Source organism: Hydra viridissima, unplaced genomic scaffold (genome assembly GCF_058129835.1).
Source record: "Hydra viridissima isolate aposymbiotic clone 2 unplaced genomic scaffold, HvirCarnegie_v1 scaffold_9, whole genome shotgun sequence".
In the NCBI taxonomy this organism is placed as follows: domain Eukaryota; kingdom Metazoa; phylum Cnidaria; class Hydrozoa; order Anthoathecata; family Hydridae; genus Hydra; species Hydra viridissima.
The window spans coordinates 4,269,861-4,290,845 of NW_028324308.1; the positions used below are offsets into that span (position 1 = coordinate 4,269,861).

The 20,985-nt window shown below is 35.1% G+C and overlaps 1 protein-coding gene across 1 annotated transcript; it reads right to left on the reverse strand.

Annotated features, from left to right (window-relative positions):
* Nucleotides 1–18,508: 18,508 nt before the first annotated feature.
* Nucleotides 18,509–20,682, reverse strand: LOC149883652 (uncharacterized). Its single transcript, XM_090097483.1, has 2 exons — nucleotides 20,488–20,682; nucleotides 18,509–20,391 (listed from the first exon to the last, which is right to left on the reverse strand). Exons 1-2 carry the CDS (start codon nucleotides 20,546–20,548, stop codon nucleotides 19,139–19,141), a joined length of 1,314 nt encoding a protein of 437 aa, XP_089953609.1. The 5' UTR covers nucleotides 20,549–20,682; the 3' UTR covers nucleotides 18,509–19,138.
* Between the last annotated feature and the right edge of the window lie 303 nt (nucleotides 20,683–20,985).

A 20,985-nucleotide genomic window follows, 5' to 3' on the forward strand; every position in this document is an offset into this window, starting at 1 on the left:
TCCCTGTGGATTTGAAGAGTGGTAAACCATCCACATTTATGAGTAAAAGAATTTTATCGTTATTATTAAAATACTCTGGATTTTCTAGCATGCATTTTTCAATACCCTCTTATATACCAAGATGTATGAAGGTTCCTCCATGTTTCATGGGTTGTTTTAGGTGTTTTTAGCAAAGTTCTTGAATCTTTAGGCAATGATGGGTGCCCATTCTTTTTTAATATTTTTAGCAAACGATTTAAAAATACACGAGAGCAGTTATTTCTACTGATGAATTGACTTAGTTCCATTTGAAAAGCATTTGTATCTGGAATGTCGTCATCAGAGGTATCTGATGAAGACAACACAGCTTCTTCATATCCAAAGTCATTGCTGTCATTAAAGACAAACTGTTCAATGCTATCACTGCTTTGACATAAATCATTTCTTGCAGAACATTGATTTGCCTCAAACTCAACATTTTCAGCGGAAACATCTGCATCAAATTCAACATTGTCACTCCCAATACCGTGGCCTTTTTTTCTGTTACGATATTTTCTCATATAAGCTCTCATGTAAAGTGTCTAAATATTAAATATTCTTGAAAAAGTGAGTTATATTATTATCATATATGGGTATTAGCATAAAAAAACCTTTTTTAATGATAAATTTTTTTTGCTAAATATCAGGCAACCAAAAAAGTTCGTGCAGTTTTGCAGATCCATAAATAAATACACATAAAAATAGTTTCAAATAAAGTTTATTCTGAAAAATAGTCTCCTTCAGCAAGAATAACTTTCTCCCATCGTGAAACAAGCTGGTATATTCCATTCTTATAAAAGTCTTGAGTTTGTTAGCTAAAAAATTGAATTAACTCATTTTCGAGATCTTCTCTATTTCAAAACTGCCAATTCCTCATATGATTATCCAGGGCCAAAAACAGGTGATAGTCGCTTGGCGCAAGGTCTGGTGAATACGGAGGGTGAGGTAGAATCTCCCATTGTAAATGTACTAGAGTTTCCCGCGTGATTTTTTCGGTGTGCAGTCTGGCGTTGTCCTGGTCGAATACAACACCTTTTCTGTTTGCCAAAGCTGCTTGTTTTTGGTGAAGAGCAACCAAAACTCTGTCCAATTGGGCTGAGTATATCTCAGCAGTAATAGTTTGTCCACTTGGTAGCAACTCATAGTGAACGATACCTGCTGTAGTCCACCATACACACAGTAAAACCTTTTGTTGGTGAATGCTTGGTTTAGGAGTCATCGGTACTGGATCATTACTGGCTAGCCAATGATATGTTCGTTTTTTGTTGCAGTACATAATCCATTTTTTGTCGCACGTCAACATCCGGTCAAAAAATGGCACTAAATTGTGGCGGGAAAGCAATGAAGAACAAATGGTTAAGCGCTGTAGCTTGTTTGTTTCACTCAACTCATAAGGTACCCATTTGCTCAACTTCCAACGTTTTCCAAGTTGGTGCAAATGTAAACGAATAGTTTCATCACTCACATTAAATCTTAAGGCAAGGTCCTGACATGTTTGACTGGAGTCCTGCTCGATTGCCAGCTTGATATCCTCGTTGTTTACGATGGATGGTCTTCCAGATCTTTGTTCATCTTCAAGGTTTTCATTTCCAGAAGAAAATTTATTAAACCACTTTTGACCCGTCCGTTCTGCTATGATACCTTCCCCAAAAGCAGCGCATATCTTACAACAAGCTTCTGCAGCTTTCGTTCCAAGTTTGAACTCATAAAGTAAACAGGCGCGAATTATCGCATCAGAGACAGCCATACTCCACTTAAGACTTTTAAATTTAAAACTCATTAATAAAACTTATGAAACACACTAATTGATTCTCCTTAAAACAAGCTTTAATTTATATGCAAAATCATCCCCCCACCACAACCAGTTTTCTTAATACATTCTTAGAAATAGGCAATTAGGATAAACCGCACGAACTTTTTTGGTTCCCTCATACTTTCAAATCAATTTAATAATAGTAATATAATAAAAATACAGTTTTAGGTTATAAATCTAATGTGAATATTAAAAGTTGTAGAGATTAAAACTTTTATATATACATATACATATATATATATATATATATATATATATATATATATATATATATATATATATATATATATATATATATATATATATATATATATATATATATATATATATATATATATATATATATATATATAATATATAGGCAAATGCGGGTTCTGAGCCATTGATACTTTTCCATACTTAAGGATGCAAACGTTTTTCAAGAAGAAGTATAAAAATAATCATGTTATTTGTGTACCCTTCAAGATGCCTTCAAGATGTTTTAAGATGTTAATTCAATTTTCTTGTTTTGTAGTGACCGATGGCTAAGGTAGTGTGAGTGCCATCATTCAATAGGATCCTTTTGTCGTCATTAGCGCTGAGTGCGACTTTGTTAATTTCTTCGATGTAGACGTCATGAAGATGGGATCTGAAAACGTTCATGGTGGCAAGCTTTTCTTGTTTACCCTGCAAGCAGTCATAGTAGTCTTGATGAGTGAGGTGATTTTTAACAATACACTTCTTAACACCTTTGCATTTTTTATGTTCTTGATCATCTATTTCTTCAGGGATGTAGTAAGAGTAGAGTTTGGGTCGAAGACCGACAAACTGCGTGATTTGTTTACCAGCAGCCTCATCTTTGAACTTGCCAATAATCTTTTTATTTTTGCCTACTTTGAAGCCAACGTTTTGAATGGCAGGATGGTCTTTTGGAAATTCGCTCGTGTCAAATTTTTCAAGCACATCATCAGCAATGTCTTTATAGAAATCAGGAGTTTCAATTTCATAAATGAGCGAGTCGGTATCGGTCATGAGTAATTTTAATCGATCACCGTATTTAGGTTTCATGTAGTCATAGTGGTGTTCAAACATGAGAGTCTTGCTCAAATCGAGGATGCTCATTCCTAAGTAAACAGGTTTGTCGTAAGTGACTTGTGTTTTCTTTATGTGAATAGCAGTAAGGTTTTCATCAAAAATGGTGTACCGATCATAACGAGGATTTTTGGTTAATTTTAAGACTTCTTTTCTTGTGGTGACAAGTTTAATATCAACATGCTTTAGAATATTCTCCATGGTTTTTCCAAAGACGGAGTTGTTCATCAATTTAAAAAATTCTTTTTCAAAGTCGTTTTTAGCTTTTGTTCTTTTAGTGGTGTTGCCATCGATGTATGATTTCATGAAAGGTTCTTCTTCAAAGCTGATTCCTCGATGAATTTTGGTGATGACTAAACCCAATCGTTCATAGAGTTTTAAGTTTTCGTGATGAATGACGTATTTTTCCTTGTTGTTTAAATTGGGAACGAGCTTGGGTACTTTTCCAATGGTTAATCTTTCAGGTGCTAAAGGGTAATCGTTGTGTAAATCGTGAAGCTCTTCAGGATAGCTCAAATCGACTTCGAGAAAGCATGGAATGTTGCGCCAATGCTGAAGATCAGTCATCCATCTGAATTTTCTAACGGGAAGAGCTTTGCTCATAGCCCATCCGTATAAATTGTTGGCGTCTAAGTACTGAATGAATGTAGATGGTTTTGAAGGATCATAGTCTGGCATATATTTGTTATTGCCAGTTCCAAACCGTTTTGAGATCATGCAGATTCCACCGCGTATTCCTTTTTGGATCATTTTGAGCATGTCAATATCGGTTATCAAGTCCAGCTCAATTTTAGTTTCCTTTAACATAGCGTCCCAAGCCAAACCAGGAGAGGTGTAATACCAAAGAGGGTCGAGATCGTAATATTCCATGCAAGTGTCTCTAAAATTTTCAAAGACATCGGCAAGATTCAGCACGTCAGACTTGTTGTATAGCTCGTGATAGTCTTTAAAGGTTTTGCATTCAAATACTTTCCAAACGTTTAGAGCATGCGCATAGTCTTCATCGCTGATGCGTTTATCATCTAGTCTAGAATAAAAGGCTTCTTTGGGTGGCAATTGCGTTTCGGAAAACTTTTCAATCGAGTCCACCCATTCATAGGGGTAAACTCCTTTTCTTAGTAGCAAATTTCTTTGTTCTCCGCTGTAGAATGAATTGAGATGTTTGCACATGATGTCTCCTTTTTTAAATCTTCTATGAGCGCAGTCTTTAAAATTGTCTTTGCACTTGCATTTTTTACCTTTCTTATCAAGACATTCCTTTTTGCATGTCTTAGGGTCTAATTCAGAGCACTCCTCACACAAATCTTTAACAAGGTTGCCAGTCAAATCTGCTAACGAGCTTTGCATGAACCTATAGCTGTCAACGAACCTTAAATCTCTATACACTTTTTTCGGTTTACCTTTCTTATCAATCGAATCTCTCACTTTGATGCTTTTTGAGAAGCTGATGTATTTTTCTTCGCTGTTAGGTATGCAATTGAGTTTTCCGTTTTTTCCGCCTAATCTCTTGATGAACAAATGGCTGTCATAGCCAGACAAGTTATGAAAGACAACGGGAATAAATTTTGGAATTCGATATTTTTTATTGCAAGCATTGTGAGCAGCACCACGATATTTTCCAGTCAAATGACAGTGGTCCCATACTTTATCACCGTTAAGATCCTTTTTGCAAATGTGACATTCGGTTGCAGCTTCAAACTTCTTTTCATCCTCATCAGTCCTAGGTTTCTTGTTTTCCCATTGTTGTTTAAGTGAATAACTATCACAGCAAATCTTTATAAAGTCAGCTTCAATACTGGTAACAAACTTTTTACCTACGTCATCCTTATCGCTTTTTGCTGTGTACTCGACAGATTTAATTTTTAAACCATTAGGTCCTACGATGTAATACCAGAAGGAGCTTGGAACATGCTTTTGGTATTTTTTGGTATGAGACTCTTTACTACCATGTTGCTTAATGTCCTCGAAGGGTTGGATGAAACTTTCAAAGTCGGCATAGACACAGTACGGAACTCTCATGGTGTTGTTGTAGTTTTTAAACTCAAGGGTTGACCCTTCTTTAGGAAGATCAATTCTCATTGGAGCGTTCTCATAACAGTATTCTTTGTGAATTTGAAGCTTTTCTTCTAGGTCATAACCATGCATGCAATTTCTGCAAAAATGAAGTTTTCTTTTTCCTTTTGTTGTTGAGGAGCCAGCAAACCGACTGAAATTGTTAATGAGACAGTAATGGCTGTTGTCTTTGTTTGAAATATACAACAAATCAACACAGTGCTTTCGATCATGAAATTTGGATATTCGCATAGGTTGAGGTTTATTCATTTCATAGTGAAAGATGTTCACGCTAATATCCAAATTATTTTTCTCAAACTTTTCGACATCAGTCACCTTTACAGGAAATTCCATTTCTTTAAAATTGAGCTCTTTCGATTTTTCAATCAAGTCTTCATCTATTCTTGAATTATGCATAGCTTTCATGTTAAGAGCTCTGATAACACACCACTTGAAACATTCATTGTCGTTGTTTTCCATGTTGATGATGGCTTTTTTGTTTTTCAACTTGAGAGGCAGCTCCATGTAGGAAGAGCCCTTGAAAGGTTCATAATCAACAAAGCTGATATCCATTCTTAAAATCTTAGACAAGACGCAATTGGATCCCATCTTGTTGTAATTAGCGCTACGTTCCAAGACTTTTTCTTCCATTTCGGTCATTAACGTTCGCACATCATCACCCTCTAATAATCTTTGCGCATTAGATGAAAAGTTAGCCGTCTGAGTAGTCTCTTCACCTGTTAAGATGCTTACGCGAATCATTTCACAGACTAAAACAATTCTTACCTTTGTGTTTCTTTCTCCTTCCATGGTTTGAATAGCAGACTCTCTCACCAAGTTTTGAAATGAAACAATGTCTTGTTGCCGAGAAGACGGCTCGTAAGAAAATACTCTGGTTGAACGCTCTGCTGAATGCTTAGACATATTAAACTTTATGGTGTAAGGAGCACCTGTAGACACTGAAGCAGGAACCGGACTTGTAGACACTGGAGCTGGAACAGGAGCATCAAATACGATGCCTTTGAGAGACTTTATTCTTTTTTCCACTCCGCTTTTTACGCTGCTCACTGTTTTCTTCACCGTAGTTGGAACGTATGGATCAATGGCAGTAAGCACTTGGTTAAAACCGTTGGAGACAGATGTCACAATTCTTGAAAACCATCTCGGTGCAGGAACAGGTTTCGGAGCAATGACGTTTGTTGAATCGACAACAGGTGTGTCAAGGATGGACGTCACTCGATTTTGCAAATGAGTCGGTTTTGGGGCAATAGGAGGTTTTACCACAGGTCTTGGTGTAGGAGGAATGAACGATGGTTTTGGAGCAATGACTGGTTTTATCACTGCGGAAGGAACAAACCTTACTTTTGTCGGCTTTATTGAAACTTTTGTCGGTTTTACAGAAACTTTTACAGGTGGTTGAACAAACCTAACCACGCTTTCATTAACAGGCAAAGGTCTCGCCTCAGTCGTTCGTCTACGTGAACCACTTCCAATGATGGTAATATTTAAAGCTTCAATGAGATCAGCCTTTCTCATTCTTGAGACACCTTTGATATCATCACGACCTTTAGCCATCTCTCTTAATTCTTTTACAGTCATTTTATTTCGATCTTTTCGATCATTAACAGACTTTTGACCAATGACAGGTTTTGTTGTTCTTATTGCTTCAACGAGCTGTTCCCCTGTCATTTTGGTATAGCCTTTGATGTACCTTTCTTTAACATCTCTTCGCAATGATGCCATTGAGACTTTTGATTTATTTTCCATTTTTATTAACGGAAGAAAAAATTTTTCGGTGTTTTTATCTTTCGCGATAAATTTTTCTGAAGATTGGCGGCTCATTTTATTTCCGCCGTTACTTTCCTTAAGTCAATTCAATTTTTTTAAAAAACCTCGGCAAACTGATGACAACTTGAAAAGTCTTCCGCAAAAAAAATTACGATGGTAACCATGACAACCGTTTTCAATTCTTAAAAAAGAGTTAAAAAAAATATATGATGGTAACTATTAGTCCCTCAAATTCTGTTGATCGTATTCCCATTCTTCAAAACCAGAATCAAAATCAACCAAAAGAGGATTTCCATCTCTATCAAAACCGAGTGTGTAAGAATCACCATACTCATCAATTAAATCATATTCGTCAACAAACACATATCGATTTCCAAGAACATCAATTAGATAACCTGATTCATCAATACTAATCATCTTTTTTAAATGCTGAGAAAATTTTTTATGCCAATTCAATTTTTTTTCAGCAAACATCTTTCGATTCTCCGAAGAGAATTAAAAGAAAAATCAGCGATCACATCAAGCAGCAGGAACGCCAAATCGACCCAGTCTCCAAGAAGACGAAGAGAATTTTTCCCATTCTTCTGCAATAATATCATTTTGCGACTTATTTTCTCTTTCAAGCATTCTTCTCATTTCTTCATCTGATTCATTGGAAATCCTGTTCATCAAATCAATGTCTTCTGCTGTGAAACTGGCAAGATAGTGATTGCCATCTCTGTACTCAATACTAATTTCTTCTTCGCCGAACATTGGATCTCCAGTTAAACTGTGAACATTAATAACAACTTGATCCCCTGATTCGTTCAAGACGATTGCATATGGTATATCATGTATGTATTCAATTGCAAGTTTTAGTGTTTCATAAAATGTAAGATAGCGACGACCATATTTATCCATTATATATTCAATACGTCCATCGTCGAAGCAGACGTACCTTTCACCATTTTCGTCAAACTCAACATCATCTTCATGCCCTTCAAAATCAGTGATGGTGTTGACATAACCATGGAGCATTTCCGCATACTGATTACCCAAGTCGTCAACGCGAACGACATATTGATGACCATACTCATCCGTTTGAATCAAAACCCTTTTTCCGAAAGAGTCAAGCTCATAAGGGAGGCTGAATCCATATCGACTTTCCCAAAGTTGCTCACCAGAGGGACCTGTCACGTATTGCCCATTTAATGCATCCATTTTTTCTTGCTGCGTTTTTTCTTTCACTCGAATTCAATTTTTTTTTTCAGCAAACTTTTTCAGCAAACTTTTTTTCTTCATGTTCATCATCAAATGAAAAGTCATCGCTGCAAATCTCGAGTTCATTTTTCAACTCTTCAAAAAGAATTAAAAAAACTCAACGAGGGTAAAGAATTTCAAACTTGATTCCATTGTCTACCTTTCCATTTCGATAAGCAAAATATTCACATTTATGTCCAGTTCCTTTCACCGCTTTGTAAATAGACTTGTATTCAGTCACCTCACCCGTTTCAACGTTGGTCAATCTCACAGTGATTGGATTTTTTCTTGCTGAACGAAGCCATTCCCATTTCGGATCATCATTCTTTTTTCTTGGCTCATGAATTCTTGGTCGACCTACTGGCTTGTACTCTTTCACACTTTCTAAAATCTCTTCTTTACTAATCAAGTTATTTTCAACCGCAAGCATCATCAGACCAAATAAATTGTTTGAGGTTTTGGTGACTCCATTTTCCCTCAGCAAATTTTTCAAATACGATGATGTATATCTCATTTTATTAAGGGAAGAAATTTTTTTTTTTAAAAGAGAATTCTCTTTTAAAAGCTTTCCACGGTTCTTAAAGATCTTAAAAATTCAATCTTGATTCCATTGTCTACCTTTCCATCTCGACGCCATAAATATCTCCATCCATGACCAGTTGCTTTCTCCGCTTTGTAAAGAGACTTGTATTCAGTCACCTCACCCGTTTCAACGTTGGTCATTCTCACAGTGATTTTCTTAACTGGATCAACATTCTTTTCTTTCGGTTCACGACGTTTTCTTGGTCGACCTACTGGCTTGTATTCTTCAGCTCTTTCTAAAATATCATCTTTACTGATCAAGTTATTTTCAATCGCAAGCATTAAGAACGTTGGCATATTTTTAGCTGTTTTAGTAACGCCGTTTTCAACTAACAAGTTTTTCAAAAACTTTTTTGTGTAATACATTTTATTTACGCCGTGATTTTTTTTAAGTCAATTCAATTTTTTAACTTTTACCGTGTTAAAAAATCATTTCCATGGATCTTGCTCAATAAACAGCAGTCATGTGAGTCCCGTCTGAAACAAAATTAAGCATTTTATCAGAGATCACCACAGCAAAGATGACAGTATTTGCAACAGTTGAAGTTCGAAATTTAAGGTTAATCACCAATACAGCTGTTTCTGTAGCCACTCTTTCTTTTTGCTTGCTGATATCAACGAAGAACAATGGATAGAGCTTTATATAATGAAACAAGCTCAGCCCTGATTGACAAACAAGTTCGTTTGTTCCATAATATTTTTCATCAAAAGAAAATGTATCTGCATAAGCCATTGTCACTTTCTTCTCTCCAAAGTTCAAGTCATAATTAAAATTTGGATACTTTATTCCATTCACAGTCACGTAAAAATTGCTAATATCGCAATGATCGAATAGTGACGGATTAACAGTTTGACTGGAACCTCTGTTCGTTTGAAGACCGAACAAAATATACAAAGGAACGCTTTTGTCGGTGATTCTTCCAAGCGACCAGGTAAACTCTGTTTGACCAGCAGGAATAAGCTGTCTTTCGCATTTGTTTGCTTTATAAGCCACTTGAATGGGTATCTTTTGAGCAATTAAACTCATAAATTCAGCATTTCTTGAAACACTCAATTCAACGCGAGGCATATAAAGCCTGAATTTTTTATGGTCAATCATTCCTATACTAGCGCTCTCCGCTCTGTAAATAGCATCATCGCATTCTTTCTTTGTAAAGGTGATGGTGTGCCTGAACCCATAAACAACTTTGTCATATGTTTCGCAAAAACCAAAAATGTGCTTTAAAGGGATCCTGAACGAAAAAGCTCCAACGGATGTAGTGTCAACAAACAAATGGTCTCGTCTAACTTTAAATCCGTCATTTTCAACAAGATTTGATGTGTCCATGAACCACATTTGCTTCATACCATCTGTCATCTGAAATCCGTGAGGGTACTTCACTATTCCAAGAATGGTAGTAGCATGACCTGGATAAATCACTCTTTCCACTTGCTCTCCAGACAAGTCATAAGTCACGTCGTTAAACAAATACATCAAAGCATTATTCACCAACGCAATCTTGTCTGTGGCTTCGTAAAAGGTTCCATCACTCTTTTTTAACACTCCTTCAATAAGAATGTAAGCCTCTGATGGCAGTGTTTTAATGGATTGACAGTCAATTTCAAAAGTGATCGTTCCTGAAGAATTTAAATCAAGATTGGTTGGAAGGTACTCAAAAAAATCCAATTTCTCAATGCCAGTGTCATACTCTGGTTTATCAGTCAGTCTTAATCGATCGGTAGTTAACATTTTCATAGAAAATAAATTTTTTTTATATCATTTTACATATCATCAGGCTATCTTCATGCCTCTTCCCATTTTCACCAGATCTTGAATTCGAATCGCATTCTTTTTTGACATTTTCCTAGTTTGAATGGATGAACCAGTCTTTAATTTCTCAATTTTCTTTTTGCCTTTATCAACAGCAGCATCTCTAGCAGCAGAAATGGCTGAAAGGGCTAACTCAGTACCAGCAGAATTTGCAGCTGTAATAGCTTCTTGTCCAATTTTGCTTGTTGCAGCATTTTTAAGCATACTCATTGTTGCTTTTGACATACTTGAAGCAGCTGCTCTTTTGATGAAATTTTTAATCAAGTCTAGAAAACCACCTCCACCAACAACGTTCTTTTTTACATATCTTCTTTTGTTCACAATGAGCATTTTCTTTTTAGATCCTTTCATGTTAAATCCTTTGATGATTAAATTTTATCAATCGTCCTCATTAATGATTTGTATTCCTCTTTATTAATCTCCTTTTGTCTCAACAACTCATCGCAAATGCTCACAGCCTCATTTCTCGATCCCGTATTTCCAGCATGCCAAGCAGCAATACTCAATTCAAGCTTTTCCACCAACGCATTCGGATCGCTAGGAAGAATGATCACTCCACGACCTTTTTTACCTTTTTCAATGCGCATCATTTTTTCCCAAATAGGAGCAATAAGTTTCTGATACTTTGGTCTTCTTGAAGCTTTCGGCTTATTCGGCTTCGTATCAGATCGTATAGCATCACTGTCCATTAAAATTTTTTCATAATTTTCCAAGTCTTCATCCGTATACTCGCTTGGTATTTCAAACTTGGTCATGAGCTCCCAAAGACCTTTTGTTCTTTCATACCTTTCATCACCAACAATCATGTCGTCTCCATCCATTTCAACCTCCATTTTACCAATGAACGTTTTATCCCCAACTTTATTCACTTCAAAAGGCATTTTGGATACAAACTTTCCTTTGGTAGCAATGCTGGTGACTCCAGATCCGTTGATCATCTTTTCGTTGCTTTGGATGAGAGGCTTAAACAACTTGCTTGCATCCATCTGAAAATTTGCATCTAAAATGTTGTCGTTGATGCTGTTCTGATAAATCCTCTTTCTTCTCTCATTAATCTCTCTCACAATTTCATCTCTTTTATCCGGGTCTTGTATTTTAAAGATAAACATCTTTTTAAAATACGATAGAAAAAAATCATAAGTTGGTTTCTTCATTCATGTTCTTTGGTTCCATGGAAAAAATTAATTTTTTTAGATTCTTTGAATCTGTGGAAAATCTACGATTTTTTAAACATATTTTTGAACGCTTGAATGGCGTCTTCTCGACCTTTTTGAATCAAGTTTTCTTTCATCACTTCATCAATACCCTTTTTAGTTTTGGTTCGTATCTCCTCCATCATTTCTTTAAACTTTTGAAGCTCACCAAGAATCAACTGAAACTCTGAATCGCTTATTCTTCCATCTACCAACGCTTTGTAAATATGCTCACTGATCGTGTTCAATTTGGACTCTGCCAACACTTTGATCTTCTCATGCTTTTCCGCTTTCAAGGCCATCCTTTTGTTCACTTGGCCTCCAACAATCGATATAAAACCCAATCCAATAGCCACACCTTCAAAAGCAATCGCTATAGGACTAGCAATAATCGTGGACAAAAGTCCTATTCCAGTCACACCCAATGCTATGCATAATCCTTGCATCGTATTGTCCACATTCGAAATGATCCTGAAAACGCGATGGTACTTTTTGCTCAAAGCCATTCTTTTCACTTTTTCAGTTTCTATTTCTTTCTGAATCTCACCAATCTTCTGAAGACGATGCCCTTCATCTGCAGGAGCTGATGGAAGAACTGGATAAATTTTTTCATTCAATATCTCCATTTTTTCATTAAGAAAGATTATTTTAAATCAATGTATGTAATCGTGCAGAGCTTTTCACCCTTTTTAACAATCACGTCCTCTTTGCTGTTGCTGTTCACATCCATAATAACGTTCTCTACAGACTCTGAAATGATAACTTCGTTCTTTCTGTAATTCAATTGCTCAGTGATTTTGTTCATCAAAGTGACAACAGCAACACCTTTCTCAAATTTCAGTCCAATGGATAAAGCTATCGTTGTATGTGATAGAGCAGCAAATTTAATGTCTTTCTGAGCAAAAATCTCATACTGTTCGTTCATGTTGTAATAAGGTGGATGATCTAACGTTTTCGTATAAACAACAATGTTACTCGGTCTTCTCTCTTCCAACTCTCTGATCCTCTCTTCCAAATGCTTCAATTGCAATTCTAAACTGTGAACTTCAGCTGAGGCAACATTTCTAAAAAACTTGTGAGGAGCATGCATTTTCAAGATGAAGAAAATAATTTTAGATCATTTTTGGATCTTGCAAACGGATCAATTCATCATTGTCCACCCATGAGTTGAACGAGTCAGGATATCCCAACCATTTCACCAATGATCTGGTCTTGGTCTTGCGAACAATTTTTTCTATTCTGAATATGCTCTGATGCGTCTTTTGCATCTCCTGCTCGTAAAAAGTTCCTTGAATTTCTTCACCGTTTGCATCAGCAATTTTATACGTAGGAGGATCCGTGTACTGAACTTTTGACACGGTAAAAACCTCTTCAGTCCATCTCGGCGTATACCCCTTTTCAAAATGAGACTTCTTTTTGGTAATCCTCACTTGATCACCCATTGAAAATTTCGGTTTTGCTGGTAATGCTTGATCCTTTCCATACAGATTCCACCAGACTCTACCTTTATTCTTTTTATCGCTGGCTTCCACTGGAGTCATCTTGATGGAGGAGTGCTTTGTATTGTTGTAATTTTTCACCATCTCATCTAATACGTCAATGTATTTATTGGTATTGTTGGCTGAAAAATATTTAAACATCCTCTCCTTCATCGTTCTGTTCCATCGCTCAACGACACAGCTTTTTTCCTCGTTTTCAGTAGAGTACAATTGAACACCTAGCGCTCTCACGTGCTTGTTGTAAAATTCTTTTCCTTTGTCTACCCACAATTTGACGCATTTTCTTTCTTGGAATATCTTTTTCAACGCTTCAGACACTTCAAAGCCTGTTTTGCTTTTTAACGGAACCATCCATCCATACTTTGAAAACACGTCAATCACCATGAGCAAATATTTGACGCCCTTGTTGAATTTTGAAAACGATTGCATGTCCACCAAATCTGCAGCCCATATCTCATCGATGTCGTTCACAATCACCCTTCTTCTTTTAAAATGGCGAATGACTGGCTTATGAAGCTCCTCTGCAAGCTGATCCGTCCATTTCAAATCACTAACACCCAATCCGAATTTGGCTTTGGCTTTGATGATGGGAGCGATAAGCTTTCTTTCGTTCATTTCCCTTTGGGTTGGGTTAGGAATCGAATTCATTTCTTCAAGCATCATCTGATCAGCCACATTCCTGCTTTTAACGTCGTTTAAATATTTGTAAGCCAAATCGTGGTGATACGCCGCATTGTCCACTCTGTCTACCGGTTTGCTCCACTCTTGATACATGTCTGTGGATGTGAGCCTTTTTTCTAAATTGGTACCAGGTCCTGCCAGGAAGGTGCATCTCTCCCGGAAATTTTGCCCACGGAAGCTTGATTTTCTTTGACAACGTGTTGATCGATTCCACCAAGTCACCTCCTTTTGTTGTTTCAGCAACATCTTTTGCAAAAAACTTGCATTTGGTCGTTCCGCAAGAGTCGCAGGTTCCTTTGAGCATAGGTCTGTTGTTTTTTGTCATCTCCTTTTTCAAGTGAATGGTCTCTGTTTTCCTTTTGCATTTAACGCAGTACATTTTAACATATATAAATAAGTTTTTTTAACATAAAAATGGAAATCATTCCTTTGGAAATTAACAATGATGAAAACAAAAGGAATAACAACAAGCTTTTACCAAGAAACATTCGAGGAATCATCGTCGGGAAATCCGGTTGCGGAAAAACAACCTTGCTTCTCAATTTACTGCTTAGACCAGGATGGCTCGATTATAACCACTTGCAAGTCTTTGACAAATCCCTTTTCCAACCCGAATACAAAATACTCAAAAAAGCCTTTGAAAAGAAACTGCCAAAAGAAGTCATTCTCCAATTGCTTAATAAAAACATGATGAAAAAATTGAATTTAAACCCTAAAGATGTGATTGATGAACTTTCAAAAAATTATTCTGAAAACGAGTGTATAGAGTGTCATTTTTTCGAAAATGAAGAAGACGTTCCTAACCCTTCCGAACTTGATCGAACAAAAAACAATCTGATGATCTTCGACGATTTAAGAGGAGAAAAACAAAGCATGTGTGAAAAATACTACACGCATGGAAGACACTCTAACGCAGACTGCTTTTATCTCGCTCAAAATTTTTTCGATCTTGACGGACATGCCATTAGAACCAATGCCAATTTTATTTGTCTATTCCCTCAAGACGATGGAACTGTTGGTGAAATTTATAAAAGACACGCCTCATGTAATATGGACATAAAAGAATTTAGAAAGTTTTGTAGAGATTGCTGGTCTAAACCTCGTGGATTTGTCGTCATTGATCTATCCTCTGAAAAAGATAATGGAAAATACAGAAGAGGTCTGGATGAATTTGCCTTTTTCTAACTTAAAAATCACTTGTGATTTCCACGGATCCAAAAGGATCTAAAAAAATTTCGTCCATTTTTAAAAAATGTCAGGTACTATAATCGATGTAGATGATAAATCAAGTGTTATCACGACTAATTTTTTAGACAAAATCGTCTTTGAAAAAGGAAAAAGCTACGAAATGGCTTTTCTCGGACTTGAGACCTATAACAGTATTCCAAACATAAACAGCAAAAATAATTCAATCAAATACAGCATGAAAAATGGTGCTCATTGGGAAACCGTTATCATCCCTGACGGAAGCTACGAAATTAAAGACATCAATGAGTTTATGCAAAGGTCAATTTCATCCACCATACAAAAGGCTCAACGTGGAAGTTATATTATTGCGAATAAAATTAGCTACTCATCAAGCAACCTTCAAATTGCAGTGAATGTCAACACCTTAAAATCAACCATTAAACTTGGAGCGAATTATATAATCGACTTTAACGTGGATAACAGCATTGCTTCAGTTTTAGGGTTTACTAAAAGAAAATTAAACTCCAATTCAGAACACGAGTCAGATCATATCGCTAAAATTTTAAGCATCAATACCATTAGAATTGTTAATAACGTCATCGGATCATCCTACGTTAATGGTAAGCAATTAAACTGCATCTACTCCTTTTACCCGCAAGTTGACTCTGGTTACAAAATCATCGAAAGACCTATGCATTTGATTTATCTTCCTGTTCAAGTTCCTGAAATTTCAACAATGGTTACTCGCATCATTGATAACAATGGAGATTTGGTTGATTTTCGTGGAGAGGATGTTACAATCCGTTATCACATTCGAGAAGTGAAATAAATAAATTTCTTAACTCTATAAAATGTATCAAAACATTAAACTCAACATCTCGCAAGGACAAGCTGACAAAATTAAAAAAGCGATGCATGATAAAACTGCAACCAGCATAAAACTCACTCATCAAGACTTAAACGGTGAACATGTTCTTGCTGTCACTAACGCGCAACTCGACAAAATTAGAAAAGCATACATCAGTGGAAAAGGTGTCACGCTTAAACTCAGCAAAACTCAACTCATGCATAACGCAAAAGTAGAAGGAGGATTCATCGGTGCCATTTTACCTTTACTTGGATCAATTGCCTCTCGTGCAGCTCCAGTACTTGCAAAAGGTTTATTGGGCGGGATTGCTTCATCTGCCGGTTCAGCTATGGTTGATTCTATCGCTGGACGAGGTGTTAATCGTACAAGCTCAACTAAAAAACCAAAAACATTTTACTTGAGCAAAGATGGAAAAGGTATAAAAATAACAAAACTTGGCTCTGGCTTATACCTCAACCATTGGAACGGAAACACACAAGGGGATGGACTCTTTGTTAAAACTGGAAAAGGACTCTTTGTCAAAACTGGAAAAGGACATGAAATAACAGGAGGTTTCATCGGTGCTCTACTTCCATTGCTCGGTACGCTTGTTAGCACTCTTGTTTCCGGTTCTGGTTTACTCCTCGGTCCCAATTCACCCTTTAATAGCATACCCATTCTCGGATCCATTCTCTAACTTAAACTTGAAAAGAAGATAAAAAAATGATTAACGTCGAAGGAATTGTTTTACCCAACGAGGCTTTAACCAACTTTCAATTGATAAAGGCTGCAAAACAGTTAAAACTAAAAAACTTTCGAGGCGTTTTTGAAAGAGATACATTGCCGAAAAAACCGAGAAGAAAAGAATGTGGTATTGTTAACACGGGCGAATCAAACATAGGAGGATTTCATTGGGTATGCTGGTATAAAGACGGTGACAAGAAATTCAGTTTCGATTCTTATGCTCAGCCTCCTCTCGTCGAGCTGGTTCACTATCTGAAGAGTCCTGTTTATTACAACAGCGAGCAAGTTCAGTTTGGTCATACTTCTTATTGTGGTCATTTGTGCCTTTACGTCTTGAAAAAACTAGATGAAGGTCTTGACTTTCAAAGCATTATCAACACCTTGTGGTGACTGCCACCATGAACGTTTTCAGATCCCATCTTCATGACGTCTACACCGAAGAAATTAACAAAGTCGCACTCAGCGCTAATGACGACAAAAGGATCCTATTGAATGATGGCACTCACACTACCTTAGCCATCGGTCACTACAAAACAAGAAAATTGAATTAACATCTTAAAACATCTTGAAGGCATCTTGAAGGGTACACAAATAACATGATTATTTTTATACTTCTTCTTGAAAAACGTTTGCATCCTTAAGTATGGAAAAGTATCAATGGCTCAGAACCCGCATTAGCCTATATATTATATATATATATATATATATATATATATATATATATATATATATATATATATATATATATATATATATATATATATACAAACAGATTGGGAAAAACATTTTAACTTAATATTTTTGTTTTTAACCCTTTGCAGTCCAACATCGAGTCGGACTCGACAGTCTCAGCATTAGTATCAGGTCCAACGTCGAGTTAAGCTCGACAGAGCAGCGTGCGGCATTTATACGCCTTATCAATAATCATTTATACGCCTTATCAGTAATTCGATGTGCTTAGCTATAATAAAGAAGTAACCATTAGTAAAAAAAGTACAAATTTGAACAATCAAATATTCAATATTAGTATCTGACTTTTTTTCTCTCTTCCAAAAAAATAATTTGGACCAAAGTGTTGGAATTCCTAAGAAAGTTTGGACCGTAATGGGTTAAATTATTTTTTAAATTATGAAGGTAATGGTGAAAAAAAAAAAATCACAATAAAAAGTACTTCCCTGAATAATTTTTGAAAATGATGAGAAGGTTTCTTCCTATACCTAAATGTTTCTTATTCAATATCCTCTTATCATATGTTCTCTCCATAGTTTTTTTTATATAAAAGATATTAAAAATATATGTAAAACAAAAAATCTAATAATAAAAGACAAATAACAGTTATAAATGGGTTTTTAAAGAAGATTACTGAGTAAGCTTTTGTTAGAAAAAAGTTTTCATAACTGAGTTGCGCGATACTAATTTAGACGATATAAAGCGATCCAAATCATAACACAAGTATCGTTAAAAAATGTCAAAAACGTAGTATATAGAACTTCCGGAAGAAATCGGTTACGGAAAAATTCAGAATTCCTTATACCTAAGATGCGATTGTCTTTAAGGTGTCTTATAAATGTCTCAGTTTTATCTCAGATGTCTCAAAACATCTGAGACACTAAATAGACGTCTCATAGACGTCTTGGTGCCCACTGGGTTGGGATGATTAATGGTGTCTGTTGTTGTAGTATTTATATACTGTACATGCATGTAAACCTTACTGCAACTTCACTAGCTAATGTTTTTCTAATTAAATATTATGTAATTAAATATAATTAAATAATTAAATTCAATTAAATAATTAAATATAATTAAATAATTAAATACAATTAAATAATTAAATAAATTAAACAATTAAATATAATTAAATAATTAAGTATAATTAAATAATTAAGTATAATTAAATAATTAAATATAATTAAATAATTAAACATTGCAAAATGTCTTTTGATGAACAAGGTATGGTAAAGAAAATAAAATAAAGCATTACGAAAACTGACAACATTTCTCTTGTTCAATTGAAACATTTCAATAAAACTATTTAAAAGAATTAGATAATAAAAAAGCTTGAATCTTAGAAATTTTTTATTTTCTTTCAAGATTTAATTCATTTTCAATGTGAAAAAAAAGAGCTGTGAAAAAAAAACGTAGAAAAACTTTGTTTTTAAATAATAAATGGTGAATCAATCAATTATTCATTTTCTTATTATAATTGAGATAATCAAAAAAATTTTAATATTGAGTGCAATATAAAAACATTATTTTAAGGATTAAAATATTTTTTAAAAGTCGCAAAATGCGTTAAGTCAATTGACTTCTATCGTGAAATTACATTCTGCATGAGCAAGCCTTTTAATTTTGAAAGCCTTAGTATATAAGTTGGCATGAACCACCAATATATAACAGATACAAAACCTATTATCATACGTTATATACAAAAAAATTAAATAAAAAATAGATAAAGAGCCTGGTATAAAATAGAAAGGATTGTCTCTGCATTTTTTGCCCGTGCAGGCCTTTCTCTTTCTCTCTTATATAATTTAGCATCTTAGCTTTTTTTAATTACATCTATTATTTAGTCCCTCAACGTAGCTGCTTCAAAAATAAAACATAGCACAAAAGTTAAAAGCAGGATAGAATTCCATAAACAAATATCTCAATTATACAAACTAAAAGACCACCAATAACTAAAGAAATAAGACCAGCGATTTCCGACAACAAACGTGTCCAACTGTTTAAAGGTATATCACGTTTTTCAATGTAAGTATTTCCACTTTTATGCTTCATTGAGAGTACAAACTCATTTCTATTAACTGAGGGATCATTCTCGGAGAAAACCGAAATTTCATAATCTGTTCTTGTGCAAGGAAGTAAACAACTGTGAGCGAAAGAGACATTTCTTTTTTTAAAGCAATCGATAGTTTTAGCAATTGTGTTGTTCCGCTTGTAACGTGTGCTTAATTTTTTAGGAACGTATTTTCGGCAATAGTCAAACGTATCCCCACATTGCATCATGGTACTTATGCAATCGTGTGAATCAAAGCAATTACCGACGGTATATTTACCAGGAAAGATATCGTCTTTTTTTTTATCAACGCAGTTAGAATAAAGTGCAGGCAAGTGTTTGGTTACAATTTTAGTGAAAGATATTTGATATTTACGTCCTATCATTGCACTGAATGACCTGTCTTGAAATGTACCATCGATTTGAGGTTCGTGAATAATAATTTCTATAGTTTGAAATTTACTAAAAGAACGATGTAATACTTTTCCTGTTAGTTCAATTAGGTTATGAACGTTGTGGTATGTTCCGTTTCCATTCCAAGAGACACACTCACCACGCTCGTTACTCACGGTTTTAAAAAACTGCTTTTGAAAGTCGCTAGGTGAACAAGATCGTGATTCGGGGCAGGAAAACTCAAACGACTGATCGTTGGTCCAATACGCATACTTGCTTGATGGATCATCAGCACTGCTTGTTTCCATAGCAACTTCTTTTTCACTATTGCGTTGGCATAAACCTTGCATGTTACGAGAATAGCCATCGCCTAATACATCAATGCCACAGTATGAGAACTTACTTTGCCGTTGGATGCATATTGTAACAGATGGAAAGACGTTTTTCACGGTTACTATTGTGGAGATTTTCTGAGTGCTATCGTAGCTTAAATAATCTTGAATCAAACCATAAATAGGAAACGCTACCAAAGCAATGCAAAGCAAAAGAATGAGGAGCCAAAAAATTTTGACCAGACAACGACCTCGAGCAATTCTAGTTAAAATATGAGCAGAAAGATTATTTGAATGTCTTTTTCTTTTGGATTTCTTGCAAGGTGATTTTTGAAATTCACAAGAGTGTGAAACTACACCGTTTTCTAAAAAGAAAGGCAAAATTAGAAATACACAATAAGATGCGGTAAAAATCCAGAACTTTCAAATTGATAATAAAGACAGGAGTCAATGTCACATACTCTCAACAGTGTATTTGCTGTTAATAAAACCCTTCTCTTCCATCTCCGTTGCGTTTCCCATAGTTTTTATTTTTGAGTCGAAGAAAACCAGTTATATGAAAAAGAATCGCTATGAATTTATTGTAAATGTACGAGTGGTTTTTAAAGAAATTCGTTTTCAATGTTCATTTACATTATCTTTATATTTGTGCGCGATTTTTAAAACAATAAATTAATTTATTTCAATAGAAGTACATTAGCTACTTAACTATTTTCATATCCAAAACCAAGTTCTTAATTATTTATTAACTTTTAAGGCGTCGTATGACAGTTTCAAGGGAAGCAGATTACAAAAACGAAACGCTATCTTGTTGTTTTGGTCTAAGTATATTTGTTAACGATGCTCTGTTTCTAAATTCTATAGATTATCTTAATAGTTGGAGAATTAGCAATTAGTTTCTAACTTCTTAAAAACATTACGAAAGATTAAATAAATGTTATTATATGATTTATGCTACA